This window comes from Magnolia sinica, chromosome 18, assembly GCF_029962835.1.
Source record: "Magnolia sinica isolate HGM2019 chromosome 18, MsV1, whole genome shotgun sequence".
Taxonomy (NCBI): Eukaryota; Viridiplantae; Streptophyta; class Magnoliopsida; order Magnoliales; family Magnoliaceae; genus Magnolia; species Magnolia sinica.
The window spans coordinates 16,491,047-16,508,803 of NC_080590.1; the positions used below are offsets into that span (position 1 = coordinate 16,491,047).

The 17,757-nt window shown below is 41.2% G+C and overlaps 1 protein-coding gene across 1 annotated transcript; it reads right to left on the reverse strand.

The window, feature by feature from the left end:
* Positions 1–1,058: 1,058 nt before the first annotated feature.
* On the reverse strand, positions 1,059–12,072 carry LOC131233798 (peroxidase 66-like). Its single transcript, XM_058230595.1, is given in 6 exon segments — positions 1,059–1,676; position 4,819; positions 5,636–5,795; positions 5,798–5,837; positions 11,506–11,694; positions 11,779–12,072. Coding segments are annotated over 6 exon segments (972 nt in total). The 5' UTR covers positions 11,998–12,072; the 3' UTR covers positions 1,059–1,313.
* Between the last annotated feature and the right edge of the window lie 5,685 nt (positions 12,073–17,757).

Sequence of the window (17,757 nt, forward strand, 5' to 3'; positions counted from 1 at the left end):
AATGCTAGAAAACAAAAAAACAGAAGGATCTATTCATCAGGTTGCATGAGCTGATAGATGATCTGCGATCCATTGTTTTGTATGGTATGGCCCACCTGATGAAATGAAAAGAATTGGATTCATTTTTGTGCCCGATGGTCCTTAAGGTAGGAATGACCTCTCAGTTGTTTGAACCGTATTTTGATAGTCCTTTGAGGTTATGTGAACATTCCTCTTAAACATTTGAAGAGAGACAACACAAGGCAGTAGTGCTCGTGTTTTGGATCTCTGTGCTCCCTCATGTTCATCTCACGTGTTGTGATTGTTGGAACTCGACTAGTGGGGCCCACTGGTGAGCAATCACTAGTGAGTACGTCCCATGCTTCTTCCAGCCTTTTCCTTTTCTGTTATATTTCAAATTCAACTTTAAATTTGATTTATGATAGGAGGTAAGGATAAGATCGGATGATATGGTCTCATCCAAACTCTCATGCCTTCCTATAAAATGGATGAGACTCTCTCTTGTTAAAATCATCATATACGAAATAGCGAGAGTATACGGAGAGAGATATAGTGTGCATAGTAGTCTGTTCATTTTGGCTTGTCCTTGGAACGATTTAATCCATAAATCGCAATCCGGGGCCACTTATACCGTAGGATCAGAGGTATGAATAGATCCATCTGCTCCAGTAGTAGATAGGCGGGCCATTGGAGCATCAATCTTCTACTTTATAAGGGTTCCAAAATTCGTGTAGACCGTTATATCTTGAGGGCTCACCTTCCGCGCTTCCCTACAGTGATTGGATCACATGGCTACTTTTGAGTGTGTTGTCTATGAGAAATGAAATACATGTTATTCAGAATTTTTTGTAATAAAAAGGCCTTATATTCTTCTTTTATCTCTTGATTGGTGAAGATATATAAAAAGGCCAAATGGACGCAGGCACATAAATCTGTGTGCCTTTTTCTTTTGTTTCTTCTTGGATTTTGATTTGCTCTATTTTAAAATAATAATAATAATAATAATAAATAAATAAATAAAATAAAATAAAAATTCAGGGTTCTTCTATTACACTTGTTTGTGTGGGATTTTCCCCAACATCTCTTTCAAACAAGAACACAAGGAGAACAATGCTGGTGAAACAACATCCTTTCTCTAAAATTTATGTTCCGATTTTGAAGCAGTGCATTATTGATCTAAAAGCTTATAGAAGTGCTTAGAAGAACTCTCTATAAATAAAAACTTATTGGTTTAGAAACTTCCCCAAATACATGATCTCTCTCTCTCTCTCTCTCTCTCTCTCTCTCTCTCTCTCTCTCTCTCTCTCTCTCTCTCAATTCACCACTCTACACTTCCTCCTCACTTCTCCATCTTCAATCTTCACACCCACATTTCCGAGTCTCTCCATTGATGCTGCAAACTCCCTAAAGAACAGACCTTCATCTCTCCCAAATGCTTCCACAATTGGCCTAGTTCGATCATCACTGTACAAAGCCTGGTCTGATCCAAACACGCCTTTCCCTCCCATCAATCGCTTGTAGTAGTCATTGTCGAATATAGATGATGTAGAATCCAAGAACTCTCCTGCACCAGGGTCCTTATTGGGCTGGCAACACTTCATCCTCAGCTTCTCAGCAAAGACATCGTCCATGCTTGGATCCACATCTTCCATCTGGCTGAAATTACAAATTCGGGACTCAAAGGAAGAACAATAAGAAAATCCCAATGCATGGCCGTCGGCTCCCGAGTTTCTGGGGTCACTTATAACCGATTTTCATTACTATGCGTTTAATTCAATTTAAATGCGCAGCCTGAAATTTTTTGGAACATGAAGCACAAACACACAAATCTACTGAAATGAAAAGATCAAATATATACAGGTCTAAAAGAATGAAAATGGATCGCACAAGGCGTCGCCCAACAAAATCACAAGAAAAGAATGCCATGTCCCAAAGAATATAAGGCCGAGTCCACGACTCAGCGATCTAAGCTCCACCCGTCAAGCCGATGGAGAGTTGCCCATCAACTGAAAGTAGGACAACTCGTCCTCTTCGTCTAAGCTCGCGTCGACAGGCTCCTCGAACTCCTCCTCACCTGTAGCTATGGAAGAATCTAGTTGGTATTTTAAAACACCGTCCCAGAGTGGGAGTGAGTGATCAATTCAGTGGGTGCTATTAGTCTTAAGTTACAACAAGCATCAGTTATAATAAGAATTTAATGAAAAGCGATCATTCATAAATACCTAACTAATCTTATTAATGCACATGCATGGTGGATGATATGATGTATGCCCTCACCACAACTCTCCCTCGAGCGACTCCGTCTAACGATCGCGTATGTCAACACTCCCTCAGAGCGACCTCGACTGCCGAGTCGCCAACCTAACTAGTGTAATGCAATGATAATGTTAATCGGATTCTTAGTTAAGTCCATTCATCCAGCAGATTTGGGAATCTGATACACCCCACGTATCAAATGCCCTGAACGAGTTGCGAGGCCAAGACCCCCCAATGTGTGAGGCCAAGACCCCGCGATCCTTGATCCCGTCGGGTTCCCTGTCCCCGACTTCAAGCACACGGGGAGTGCTGAGAGAAGGGATCACTCGCGGTCATTACAGGGAGGCGCGTCACCCCAGCGTAGGCCGATAGTTCAGACACAGTGTCTCATTCCACCATGCACAGCTCACGAGATTGTGGATTAATATTTCATCCGGTATCGATGGGCTACAACGGTGGTAGGGTGTTCCAGATTCCATACATAAGTGATCAAACATAGTTAACAAACAGGGTTGGACAATAAATGGGCCAAACCGCACGAGTCAGGCGAGCATGCGATGAACGACATCGGGTACAAGGGACCCATGTAGTCGAACTACTGTTGCCGGTACACACTGGCCCAAATCCTTGGATTTAGCCTCAAGGCGGTTCTACCAACAGAACCACCTTCGTTCTCCTCATGTTCCCGACCAACCAAGGGTCCAATGTTAATTCATAACATACCAACCACTAATATTACCAACTAGCATAATAGTATCATGTTTGCATACATCACAACATATGGTTCAATTATTCCTAACAAGTATGCTACAATAACATGAACAAGGTGCATGTGAGTGGTGTAGGTTAGGGAGGAAGTCAAGCACTTCCTACACCTCAAGGGATCAAATACACAAGAGTAGTAAATCATGCACACCATGAAGCAACACATGTGAGAAAAAGAAATCAAATAAACATGAGCATGTAATCATCCATACACTAGATTATGAGGGGTAAGATTTAACATCGAAGAGAACTAAACATGCCATTCCATACAATCCAACAACATACCATTCCTAGGTTCCTCTAGATTCTTCCATACAACATACCAAGCAAACAAAATCATTTAACTCCAACTACAATTGGTGCTAAGCCACCTAAGGATAATAGTCCGCACCTTCGAGTTGTTGGAGACTCGAAAATCGACCTAGGAATGAGGGCTTTGGGGTCTAACGGCCGGAATCCCTAAAGCAACCATCCGCAAGTTAGAGTTTCAAGCAAATCCTTCCTCAACTCAAGGTTTTCAAGAAAAGGGATGAGGGTTTTTACCTAGACGATCAACGGAGCGAATGCGTGGTTGTGGTGGAGGGTTCTTCCTTGAAGAAGAGGTAGGGAGGTGCAAGATTGAACTCCCTTGGGTCCCACCTTGCCTACGGTCCACCTTCACTCTCTTCTTCCTCTCTTCCTTCTCCTTTTTCTCTCCTCTCTCCCTTTGTTCCCTAGGGCAAATTCGTATGGGGGAGGGGGTGCCCCAAATAAGGCAAGAATATAGTGCCAGGGTTTGGTGTAAATGACCCTAAGGGATGGGTTTTCACTATACTACCTAAGGGAGTGTGTTTCTACCATTTGGGGGCCACTACGAGGCGTAGGAGTCGCACTGTTGGATAGTTGGCCTTAATGATGATCTACGTATGGATATGATCGGCCCGCCATTTGGATGCGCCGATCGACGGATAAGATTAGAAGTCTGTTCAACGGTTATCAGTGGTCGATCGGGGCCGCGGTTATACGGATATGAGCAGAAAAATATCCTTATTCCACGTGTGAAGTTTGGTCGCAAACCAACGGTCCGAAATTCTCAACTTTACATAAGAGTGGACAACTTAATTCACTTAAGTTTCAACTCATTCCTTTAGGGTATTTGCACTTCTCATGCACTCATCCTTCTGCTCAAGTTAAGCGGTTCTGGATAGTACCCAGGTCCGACTCCAGCGATGGACGTCAAGCCCAGTAAGATGAACATTACTCTATAATTTTGTAACTAGTGGCCCACCAACAAGTGGTCTAGAGCTTGTTCGGGAATGAATTAGGTATTGAGATTTCTCGTGGACGATGATTAGGGTTTGGTTTAACTATGTGCATAGTGTGGCCTATTTATAACTAGTGAAAGTGGAGATTTAGTCATGATTACTCTAAGCCGTCAGTTTTAGGCTAAAAGAGTAACGGGGTTGATTTGGTCTATTATTCAAGATCCGGGCCTTATCTGATTCTGTCCCGGTTAGATCTTTAATTTAGTTATGCTTGCCTTGATTAGTTAGGGAAGGGTCAGTTAGATTTGGGCCCTCTGGCCTTAAGTTTTAATGGATTCCTACAATGGCCCTCTAGGATTCCTCATTGGCTTTGGGGTGGACCCAACACCCCCTTTGGCCACCAAATTTGGTGTGTAGGTGCCTTATGGCCCAATGAGGGGCCATATAAAATTTGAGAACAAACGGATGAACGGATATGGGGTTTGAGTAAACGATTCCGACCTTTAAATGGCCCCGTGGGGTCTATTTTGGTGATTGGAGCAGTTCTGGTGACCCTCTGGCCATGAAACTTATAGGATAAGTGCTTCATGGCCCGATGAAGGGCCATGCAAAATTTGAGAGCGATCAGATATGGAGTTTGGTCGTACGGGTCTGATTTGCGATCAAAGGTCACCATCCCACGATCGGGTCCCAGATTTTGTGGACGGGCGTAGGAAAATACATTAGACCTTTACCATAAATTTTGAAGAAATTTGACGGCTGAAAAGCCTAGAATCTCAGTTTTATTTACAAGTGTCAAATTTCAATTCTGGCCTTAGGTGGGTTGCATTTGGCAAGTGCAACTGGAACGACGCGGATGATAAAGTTCTGGGTGTCCACTGAGTTCGTGGTCCGTGATGGACCCCAAGCGCAGTGAGATCTACGGTTCTCTAAATTTTTAGATTTTGAGTCGCGGTATAGCCCGCAGAGCCTCTAGTGTAAACGGCCATCCGGCTTGGAGGCCCGCACCAGGTTCTATCGGGACCCGTCTGGCCTAATCAATTGGGCTAATCCTGGTCTAATTTATTTGTGATACCTCACTACAAGTAGCTTAAACGAACGGTTCGTGGCAAATCCTACGTGGGCGCCCCAGGACACTGTGCTGGTTGCGGGACGTTACACTACACCCGATGTTCAAGTGATCGGGCGGATTCATTGGCTTCCTATGGCTGATTAATCGGATTGGTGTGGTTCTTTACTGGTATCCCCCTGTATACACTAACATTGAGTGCTAATGGTTAATGAGTAATATTTAGGTTAATAAAATAAATAAATAAAAAAATTGATGGATTTTTGGATCTTCCATCTGGCTGAAATTACAAATTCGGGACTCAAAGGAAGAACAATAAGAAAATCCCAATGCATGGCCGCCAGAGAGGGCCACCAGGTCCTTGACTCCTAGCCCTCTATTTTCAAAGCTTTGGATTAGCTGGGTCATGTTGAAGGATGGTGATAGTAAGTTGATTGTGTTGTTAGCCTCTGAGATCCGTTCTCTTTCCTTCCTTTGAGCACATTCCAGTGAGACCCACCAGACTTTGAGAAAATTACAAGAATGACGCAATAAGAGGTAAGTTTAAACGGAAGCAATTTTCATGATTAGGAAACGAAACAAAGAAATGGGGGTTCAGTTCTTTTTTCAACCGTTCATTTCAATATGCTTCTTTGTTAGTTTTTGTTGTTAATGTTTTCAAATTTGAAAATCATTAGGCCCGTGGATGAGATGCCATCGAGTAGCCATTGAGCAATCTTCGATGCCACCAGAAAAATCTAGAAAAATCATGTTTTATTAATAGAATGTTTTGGTGTTTAGTTTGATGACATTGAAGTGCCATTGAACGATCGCATAGAGTTACTTAAGTGTGGGATTTGTTTCCTATTTCGATTGTGATTCTCAAGCAATATATATGGGTGTAATCAGGAATATGGAGTATCTCAGGGCTTTTGTAAGTGCCGCGGTTTTTTCCTACAAGGGTTTTTCCACAATAAATTTTGAGTGTTTGTGATTGGACTTGATTGTGATGGGGTTCGGCTACCATAAATAGTGGAATCACTACACTACTCGACCAGTCGAGAGTACTGCTCAACCAGTCGACTGAACAGTGCTTGACCAATCGAGGGTCACTTGACTTAAAGTCCAACGAGCTCAGTGATAGTGCTCGACCAGTCAAGGGCCGACTCGACCAGTCGAGTGAACAGTGTTAGACCAGTTAAGGGCCGGCTCGACCAATCAAGGACTCTGCTCGACTAGTCGAGGTTACGCAGATTTAAGTTCGAATCTTATGCAGACTACGAAAATTGGAGGTGTTTTCGCAAGAAGTGCGAAAGGGGATTTCCAAATCTATAAATATGGGTACCTAAGGCCTTTCTAGGCAATGCAAGAGGATTTTCTAAAGCTTTACAAGAGTTTATTAAAGGGTTTAGGGTTATCAAAGGTGAAAGAGAGAGATAGAGGTGAGAGAAAAAAGAGGGGAAGCTTGTGGAAGGGAGAATTCGCAGTCGATGTCTCAGCGCTTTTACGTCCTCATGATCGGTGAGATCTCTCCATTTTTCTTTTATTCTCTTATTGTTTATCCACTCCTGCGTGAGTGAAAAAGGTTGTAACGTTCTACTTCATAGTGGATTGTTGATCTGGACGAGGTCCCGTGGTTTTTACCTCTTTGAGGGTTTTCCATGTAAAAATCTCTTGTGTCGTGTGGTTTGTGCTTTGATTTATTTCATTGCTTTATTATCCCATAATTCTAGTGTTTTTGAGAGGCTAGATCCTAAGGTTTTGTGCAACGGCCCCCAACAAAGTGGTATCATCGATTCTGAATTATGAAAGGTGGCTCATCAAGGATGATTAGTTTTAATGGTTCTAACTGGACCATATGGAAGGCTAAAATAGAGGACTTGCTTTATTGCAAAGACTTACATTCTTCAATTTAAGGCATATCAGCAAAGTCAAAGGATATGACAGATGATGATTGGAATAAATTGGACCGAAAGGCGATGGGGTTTATTAGACAATGGTTGGATGATTTCATATTCCACCATGTGTCTACAGAGACCTCAGCCGCTAGCCTATGGCTGAAACTGCAAGGGCTGTATGAAAGGAAGACAGCCGGCAATAAGATTTTTCTGATACGACGACTTATAAATCTCAAGTTGAAAGATGGTGGTTTTGTGGCTGAGCACATGAATGAAGTCAGTAATATATTGAACTAGCTTTCCGCTATGAAGATGGTCCTGGACGATGAATTACAGACCTTGTTATTACTCAGCTCATTGCCTGATAGTTGGGAGACATTGGTGGTGTCTCTAACTAACTCCGCGCCAGACGGAAAGGTGTCCATGAAACATGTAACCAGTTATCTCTTCAATGAGGAGACAAGGAGGAAATCTCAGGGATCTACTCGGCAAGAGGCCCTTGTGACACAAGAATGGGTGAAAGGAAAGAACAGAAAGGGTGAAAAGGTCCAAGATAAATCAAGAGGTAAGGCGAGTACCAGGAAGGATGTTGAATACTGGAATTGTGGCAATAAGGGCCACTATAAGCATGAATGTCGTAAGAATAAGAACGACAAGAAAGGAAAAGGAAAGGAGAAGGAAGATGAATCAGATTCCACTACGGTCACTTCAGATGGCGACGTTGTAGTTATTCTTTCAGCAGATCACGATGTATGTCTCACGGCTACGAGTCAGGACACCGACTGGGTGATAGACTCGGGAGCTTCTTTTCATGTGACTCCATGCAAGGACTTCTTCACAAGCTATAAGTTAGGTGACTATGGGACCATGAAGATGAGAAATTCTGGCATATTGAAGGTCGTAAGGGTCGATGATATTTGTGTAAAAACTGATGTGGGCTGCACATTGGTTCTCAGGGATGTGAGGCATATCTCAGACATTTGCCTCAACTTGATGTCGACGGGAAGGTTGGATGATGATGGCTATGAAAGCCGGTTTGCTGGTGGGCGCTGGAAGCTCATCAAGGGTTCGTTGATCGCAGCCAGAGGAAAGAAGTGTTGCACCCTTTACAAGGCAAGTGTCAGTGTGTGCAAGGGTGGGTTGAACGCAGCGGAAGATTCAACTATTGACATGTGGCACAGGCGTCTAGGCCACATGAGTGAAAAAGGGCTTCAGCTACTAGCGAGGAAGCGGCTCCTTCCAGACGTGACATGTATGTTTCTCAAAACCTGCATTGATTGTTTATCAGGGAAACAGCATAGAGTTTCATTTATTATATCTGTTTCTCATGTTAATAAAGTGCATGTATTAGATTTGGTTTATTCTGATGTTTGTGGTCCTATGAGGACAAAAACCTTGAGTGAGGCATTGTATTTTGTTACTTTTATAGATGATGCATTTAGGAGGGTTTGGATTTATGCTTTAAAATCAAAGGACGAAGTCTTTAGTGTGTTTAAATTATTTCATGTTATGGTCGAAAGAGAGAGATAGGTAGATCATTGAAGTGTATCCGCACTGACAATGGTGGTGAATACATTGGCGACTTTTATGAGTATTATAAGTCCTTAGGTATATGGCATGAACAGACAGTTCCCAAGACCCCCCAACATAATAGTGTAGCTGAGCGAATGAATCGCATCATTGCAGAGAGAATCAAATGCATATTATCCCATACGAAATTGCCTAAGACGTTCTGAGGAGAAGCAATGCACACAGCAGTGTATTTGATAAACAGGTCTTCATCAACCCTGTTAAATAGAGAAGTGCCTGAGAAGGTGTGGACTAGACAGGATCCATCGTACGGTCATCTCAGGGTGTTTGGATGTAGGGCATTCGTTCACGTACCAAGGGACAAGAGGTCCAAGCTCGATATGAAGATCAGACAGTGTGTGTTCTTGGAGTACAGTGATGAAAAGTTCGGTTATAGATTGTGAGATCCGATCGAGAAAAAGCTCGTCAGGAGTAGAGATGTGGTTTTCTTTGAAGATCAGTGTATATAAGACATTAGTAAGCCAGAAAAGAACCAGCCTAGTTCAGGTGAGCTAGAGGACAACGATCTGGTTATTCGTCCCGTATTGCCTGATGACGGGGGAGTACAGTAAGGTGCAGAGGACGAGGGAGTTTCTACATAAGATGGACTGGGGGAGCAGCCCCCACTTGATCCACCGTTGATCCACAAATGAGGAGGTCATTTAGGAACAGACAGTCGTTAAAGAAGTACTCGCCGCATGAGTACATTATACTCATTAATGGGGGAGAGCCGGAAGATTATTCTGAGGTCCTAGCCGACGAGCATAAGGGGAAGTGGTTGAGAGCTATACAAGAGGAGATGAGATCTTTGCAAAAGAACCGCACCTATGGTATGGTGAAGTAGATACTGTGGTATCGAAGAGGCTCATCCAGGTTGAACATATGCTATGATGACGAAAAACCTGTGTTAGAGGGCTACACAAATGCAGATATGGCAGGTGACATAGACTCTAAAAAGTCTACATCGGAATTCATGTTCACATTTGCAGGAGGAGCGGTCTCTTGGTAGAGCAAGCTACAGAAGGTCATAATATTGTCAACGATAGAGGCCAAGTATATTGCAATCATAGAAGCATGTAAAGAGATGCTTTGGATGAAGAGGTTCCTACAGAAACTTAGCCTGAAGCAGGAGTAGCACGTGGTCTATTGCGATAGTAAAAGTGTTATACACTTGAGCAAGAATACAAGTCAGCACTCCAAGTCGAAGCACATAAAGATTCGGTATCACTGGATCAGGGATACTTTGGAACAGAAGGTGGTATAGCTTGAGAAAGTCCAAACGGACGATAATGGGTCAGACACGATGACCAAGGCTTTGCTCAAGGGCAAGTTTGAGGTTTATAGAAACCAGGCTAGCTTGGAGAAGGTGAATTCCTCCTGAGTTGGAAATGGAGAGATTTGATAGGGTTTTCCTCCTCAGGTCAGAGGAGATGTAGTGTGGTTCGGATGCCACAAACAGTGGAATTACCGCATTATTTGACCAGTCGAGTGAACAGTGCTCGACTAGTCGAGGGTCACTCGACTCAAAGTCCAGCGAGCTCAGTAAACAGTGTTTGACCAGTCGAGGGCCAGCTCGACCAGTCAAGTGAACAGTGCTCGACCAGTCAAGGGCCGAGTCGACCAGTCGAGTAAACAATGCTCGACCAGTCGAGGACTCTACTCAACTAGTCGAGCTTACGCAGATTTGAGTCCGGATCTTGTGTAGACTACAGAAATTGGAGGTGGTTTCACAAGAAGTGCGAAAGAGGGTTTCTAAATCTATAAATATGGGTACCTAGGGCCTTTCTAGGCAATGCAAGAGGGTTTCCTAAAGCTTTACAAAGGTTTGTTAAAGGGTTTAGGGCTATCAAAGGTAAAAGAGAGAGAGAAAAAGAAATAGAGGAAGCTTGTGGAAGGGAGGTTATGCTCGTAGAGGTGATCTACTATATCTCAGCACTTCCACGTCCTCATGATCGGTGGGATCTCTTCATTTTTCTTTTATTCTCTTATTGTTTATCTACTCATGCCTGAGTGAAGAAGGTTGTAACGTTCTACTTCATAGTGGATTATTGATCTGGACAAGGTCCCATAGTTTTTACCTCTTTGAGGGTTTTTCACATAAAAATCTTTTGTGTGGTGTAGTTTATGCTTTGATTTATTTCATTGCTTTATTATCTCATAATTCTAGTTTGTTTTGGGAGGATAGATCCTAAGGTTTTGTGCAAGGCCCCCAACAAATTGTGTGATTAGAATACTTTGCTTGATTCATACCCGTATGCTTCCGCAGTCTCCGACAGTTTTAACTTAAAGCAATGACCAATGAGCCTGTGTGAAACACCAACAATAAAAAACTGAAATTGGTGACTCTTGCTTCCCCCTCAAATCAAGGTCAATGGTGGATGGAATATATCCATTTTCTTTGACTTTTCACGAGGTAGACATATCAATTATGACCCACTTACAAAAATAAGTATGGTCCACTTCCCATCATCATCTCACTTGATCCAATAGTGATAAGATTCACAAATAGCAATTAAACTCCACTAAATGTGACAACTACAGTGAAATTTTGAGTCATTTGATTAGGAGGTTAGTTTTTATGTTGATTTGGATTCCTACTCCCAATGCACCATCCACGTGCTGTGAAGCATGACCGTCCAGTCTGATCATAAGGTGGGCCACAACTGTACTTCATTTGTGGACCACTGATCAATCCTTCTATTTTTCATGCACGGTAAGTAATTACCAGAGCTACAACGTCTCTTGCTGCAATTGCAAGTATATCCGCACAAGACACGGTCGCCGGACATGCTGATTCAAGCTTCGTTTTCGCATCATCGATGACGTAGAATGATCGAAGTGAGACGTTGGGAGGAGCATCTTTCTCAGCCTGATTGGCCGGAGTTGAATCCAGTAACACTGACGCATCACACCCCTATCAGAACACAACAAAGATCAAACCCATATAAATCAAAAGAAAAAAAATGCATACCTACAAATACAATGAATGTAAACTTACTCTTATGAAGCAATCATGAAAGAACATTCGAAGAATGCGAGCGGGGACTTTCGGGTTATACACTGATGCATTCCGTACGGTCTCTAAGATAATATTATCAGCTTGCGGGCATGATCGATCGTAATAACGAGCATCGAGAGCTGCCGTGGATGGTCGGAGCACCATTAGGAGAAGGAAAACAGTTGCAGAAGCTATGGTCATTGGTGCAACAACACCCATTTCTATTCTTGTTGGATGCTGGACGAAGGGAAGAGGAGAGGAATGGAGGGAGTTGCATGGATCTGTAGAAATATATATAGTAGTGCGCTCAAACACCCGTGGAATTCATGCTTCCAAGCCACTCAAAAACAAGCTCGTTTTTTGATGTACTTTGAATTGAAGTCTCGCCACCGCCCCTGGACTTCGATCTCTTGCGGGATAACAACGCAAATGCAATAAGATGAAATCGCTGAGTACTATATCAGGAATTACGTGATCGAGCCGTGGAGAGAATGGTGCAACATAACATATGGATGGAATGTAGGTAAATGAGAAATTTACGACTGTGGGCCCCACCACTGTGGTGTGTGTGGTGTATGAGTAAACGTGTAAAAAAATCCAAACCATATAAATCAAAGGAGTTGGAAAATCCCAACCGTGGGAAGATTTTAAATGTGATGCGTTCAACAGCCGGCTTTAGCAAGTAAGTGTAGAATGATGGGGCAGTTTGGAAAGTCTGGTTGGACAGATTTTTAGTCCAAGTCACATCTACAGTGGGACACCACAACTTGGATGGTCTGGATTGGTTTCAGCCATTCCAAATGTATTATACGGTGGATGAGTGCGTATGGTACACGTAATTCCTCGTAGTAAATTGTCGTGGTCGTTTACACCTGTAACCAGTTTGGTTGCGGGAGTACGGTTGGTAAGAGGTGGAGTACATCAAGCGTACTACAGTTGCCTCTAGAGAAGTTGGAAGAGCTGCCACGTGAAGGTGTAAGGTGGTGACATGGTCAACTTGCTATTTTGCGGTGGCCTATGTCCATAAGCAAAAGCCCATGTACGCGTTGAATACTTTGACTGAATCGAGATCGAGATCGTCGAAATCACAGGGCCTGCTGAAGATTGGTCATAACCTAGAAATGACATTTATTGGGCGGCTATTACATGGACGGTAAAGATCATTAGACAAAAGTACCCAAGCAGCAATTTGATTCATTAATTTGTTAGGCCCATCATCGATTGATCATAATTCTAAAGAATCACTTTTGTTACGTATAATGCTCAGACGTAGTCTATGAAATGGGTGAAGTATTCAAGTTTCCTAATTAAGTTAGTATCACCATCACTTATGGTGCTCATGAGGAGACCGGTCATTCATCCTCTTGCTATGAATTAAGCATAGGATCTTTTTGCACTGACTTTTTCATTCACATTGTCAGGACTGCTGCATTGAATTGTGATGATATGGCCCAATTATATTGCAACAAAAGAAATTTTCTTGCTTATAGGACAAGAGGGTTTGGATTCCTCTACTATAAATATAAGGTCATTTAATCTTTTCAATATTGATTTTGTCAAAAGAGGGTAATCTCATCACAAAAATATAATGGCTTATGGATGAGAGTAGTTGAGATTTTATGTATAGATTTTATTGATTTTTTTAAACTTTCTTTTAATTTGTTTAGCTCACATTGACCTATCTTAGTTAAAGTTTAGGGAGACCCTAGAGGCTTTGGTATACTTGATGACCTTTCTACATTTATTTTAACGGCTCATGTTAAGACATTAGAAATAATAATAATAATAATAATAATAATAATAGAACAATTGAAAACTAAAGTGGCCACACTTAGCTAAATAGTGAGGATGAGCTGCACTATTTCCTTCTGTGTGTGTGAAGGATGCATGTGCTTTTTTTCCTTTTTTTTTTCCTTCTTTTTTTTACACATGCACCCGACACACACCACCTAGGTACCCACGCACACCGTAGCGGGATTTCACCACCTATGAGTCTCGAACCCAAGACCTCGTGTTGAAACTCCTCAAGTCTACCACTGAGGTAAGGACTCAAACCCAAAGGATGCATGTCCTTGTGTAGTCCCTACCATTCCCTTCACTTCTCTTTTCCCTCCCATCAGAATCACTCTTTTTTCTCTCTTTATCTCCTCTCTCCGTATTTATTGCATGTGTCATGCTATCTCATTAGTGTGACCTAAAATGAGATGAATTGATGGTCCTAAAATCATATTAGTTGAGCAATCTTAACCTCTGATTCATGGACAATTATTTGTTGAATAGGACCATTTGGAGTTTTATTTTAATCATCAATTAAATGACTGCTAATTTAATAATTAGATGATCAAATGAATGCAATGAAAGATTTTGCAATTGGGGTAAGAGGACAAGATTTACTTCTCACCAAACAACACATATAAAACCATATCTTGGAAATGATTGGAAGACAATGGGCAACGCCTTGTCCTTTTTTTTTCACGATATTAACAATCAATGCATTCAGAGTTTCTACTCCATGTGCCAAAAAAAGCTTTTTTAGGTAAAGAACCGTGAAACGCGTCTTACACTACTCGCTTATATTTATATATTTATAATTTATGGCATCATATGTTTTCTTATAGTAGAGTACTGATTTTTCCAAAAAAAAAAAAATTCTAAATTTTCCCTAATAGCATGTAAGGCACATCATATATGCAAGGATTTTTCTTTAAAAAAATTTCTAAAGCTTCCTTAATAGCATGTAAGGCGCATCATATATGTGCTTAATTAACCATATAATGTCTTTGACCAGGCAAAACCTTTTAAAGATGTACAGCCAAACTCAGATACTTCCTTGTGCACACTGCATAAGGATGTACACAACCACAATGTTCCGTTCTATTATAAACATATCCTTCTATATACGCCTTATTGTCTTAGGGCCCACCATATTCGACAATCATGATTAATCCATGTGTGTGTGTGTGTGTGTGTGTGAAATATTAGTTTTATAAACAAACCTTATGATATCATGAAATCAATTGTTTAGTCAAAATAATTTATAAAAGCAAGTTTGACTAGCCATGTTCATCAATTATTCAAATTCTTAATATAAGGCTAAACTTGTAAGGTCATTAATCTATACAAAAATATTATTAACTATCCAACTAACCATGATTTACTGAAAAGGTTCATGCATTGGTAGGCTAAAGCTATCAATCAAGCTTCCACTAGGACCACAGGTCCTCTTAAGGTTGAAGATAAGTACGACAAGCTTGTAAAATACAAGCTAACCTCAAATGCTAAAATCGAACTTGGCTTTTTAGAACTAGTCTGTGTGTACATATGTGGGGACAATGTCTCGTGATAAAGATTCACTACATGCCCAAATAATCACAACATCTACGGTGGCTCATGAATAAGCTATCTTAACCTTTCTGCTAGCCATGATAGGATTCTAAATTTACAAAGAACCAAACAAGTTGAACCGCATAATGTATTTTATATCAAACTTGTTCTATTTTATTCCCTAAGGGTACATAGACTTCAAAGTATTTTAACCAAATCTATCTCAATCATATCCATTCCATGTATACACGATGGCAACTTGAATTTGTTTCATGATACACCCAACCTAAGAACCATAAAATGTAATCTTTGGTTCATGATACACTTCAAGTGGGAACCATAATTTGGAAGCTTAGTTTGACTTAATTGTATGTCATGCATGCAATTTCTTATTAATTTCTAAGTGCTTAAGTGCCATCTATCACATTCCGCAAAACTATCAAAATTTTACTATTAGGGAATTTGAAATTACAGAAATTGGAGGTTGGAGAGAAGGATTTCCTCCTCTTCCTTAAGTGGGTCTTCTAGGTAGAAATTTCCCAAACTACCTTGATCTTACTTGAGTTTTCCCTTCCCTACTTTTCCTTTTTGGTTGTGTGTAATTTCTGGTTTTTCTCAATCAATATGCTTGAACCAATTCATTTTTTAATATAACTACATATTCTCAGTGCCCTGTCTAGCATCCCTAATTACATCATCAAACCTCATATCGGTATGCAAATTTGGATTGAACCAAGGGTTGAAAATGCTCCAATCTAAATTTGTCGGTGGACCCAAAATGACAATTTGACCAGGAATATGGAAAAGCTTTCCCTCCACAAGCAATACCCTTACTACTTCCGAAGGTACCCCTTAAATCAGATATTAAAATGACCTCACTTCAGTGAAATAAGGAAGCACTTCAATCAGATAGTGTGCAGGTTCCCCACATCGCAAAAAACACGTCTCACCAAAAATGTCATGTATTTTATACTTGTCTTCAGTTATCTGTGGGGCCCACCATTAAATAGGCTGTTCCAAGATCCAACCGCATCAATCCAACCACACGATTGAGTGGCTTTCACCTATTGAATGCGACAGTCGATCAGCATCCCTATCCGCCTGTGTCAGTTATCAATGAATTGGGCCGGATGACCCAACCCAACCTGGCTCAAAACCCAGAAAAAAAAAAAAAGTATAGACGCATAGATATGATGTACGTATCGAATATATGTATTCATTAATTGAATCAGACAGGGGGTTCCTCTGGCATCATTTTATTTTCTTAAACATGAGTTGGCTTGTGCCCGGTTGGATCGACTCAGTTGAACCCGTCTGGTTGGAATTGAATGGGTTCGGTTGGGGATCAGGCACGATGAATTTTAAGTGGCTAGGGTTGGGCCAAAGGGTAATTTGTTGTGGGTTGGGTTTGGGTCAGAATTCTTGCCCCGTTTAGTAAATGGGCTGGGCTTAGGCTGATCCCAACGTATTTTCACTCCTAATCGTGTACATGTGTGGTCCAACAAATGGAATACATTTCAACCTGTGTTTTATGGACTTTACTCCATTGAGTAAGCTTCAGAACATGGATCCGTACATCACAAACAAAAACTCCATTTGAAAACCCAAACCCGCACTGTTAAGACATTTTTGAAACTGCACTTAAGAGGTCTGATCGTGCTACTAGCACTTCAAAGAAAGGGATAGCTGTAAACACATCTCTTCTAGTTTGGATTATTACAAGTACCAAAATCCCCTACATGGTTTAGGGCCGTTATCTTTAAAAATCTAACCATTTTACCCCCCTCCAGAGGTAATTTAGTGGTAAACATATGGGCCTTCTACAATGCATGTATGTCATTAATCTACTCAGTGAGGTCATTCTCGTTGACACATGTAAGTGGGAGCATGTGTCGTGTATTTTAGTGCGGCTACATGACCTTAATCTCTTCATTATGAATGAATCTCCCGTAACAACTAGGAAAGAGCCCAATAAGATAAGAGAATGGTCGAAATGAAGTCAGCTTCTCCAGCTGAAAACAGGTATGAACCTCAATGACTAAAATCCTATATCTATATAAACAAGTGCACGTAGCTAACATAATGGGTGTGCAACAAAGTACTCACACACACACACACACACACACACACACACACACACACACACACATATTTGACTGTTGATACACAATCAATCTTCCTTCCATTGACGATTTACACTGACCTTCAACTCCGCCATGAAAATGTGAACCCCAAAACTCGAGCTGATCCAGCGATAACATGACCTTCCGCATAAATTTAGAGATTTTTGGGGTCTCTCACCCATTTCTTCAAATTTGTGGCTCACTTGAGTTTTATATTTGGCTCACTTCAAATTTGGGCTAACCTCCTAATGGAAGGCAGTGCAATAGATGTACAGATGAACATTACGCCATTATCATGGTGGCTCATACGAAGCCTTGATAATAACATTGTGCAGCTACAAGTAAATCCAAAGAGAAGTGAGAGCATACAAATTGCGAGAATAAAAAAAAAAAACGAGTGCATAAAATCCATTCCGTAATTTGAGTCAGGTAAGATCCAAGTCAATAGCTTATAAGCATGCAGATTTTTAAATTTTCACAAATATTTTTATTTATGTTGAAATTCTTGTTTAATGGCCATGGCTCTCCTAAA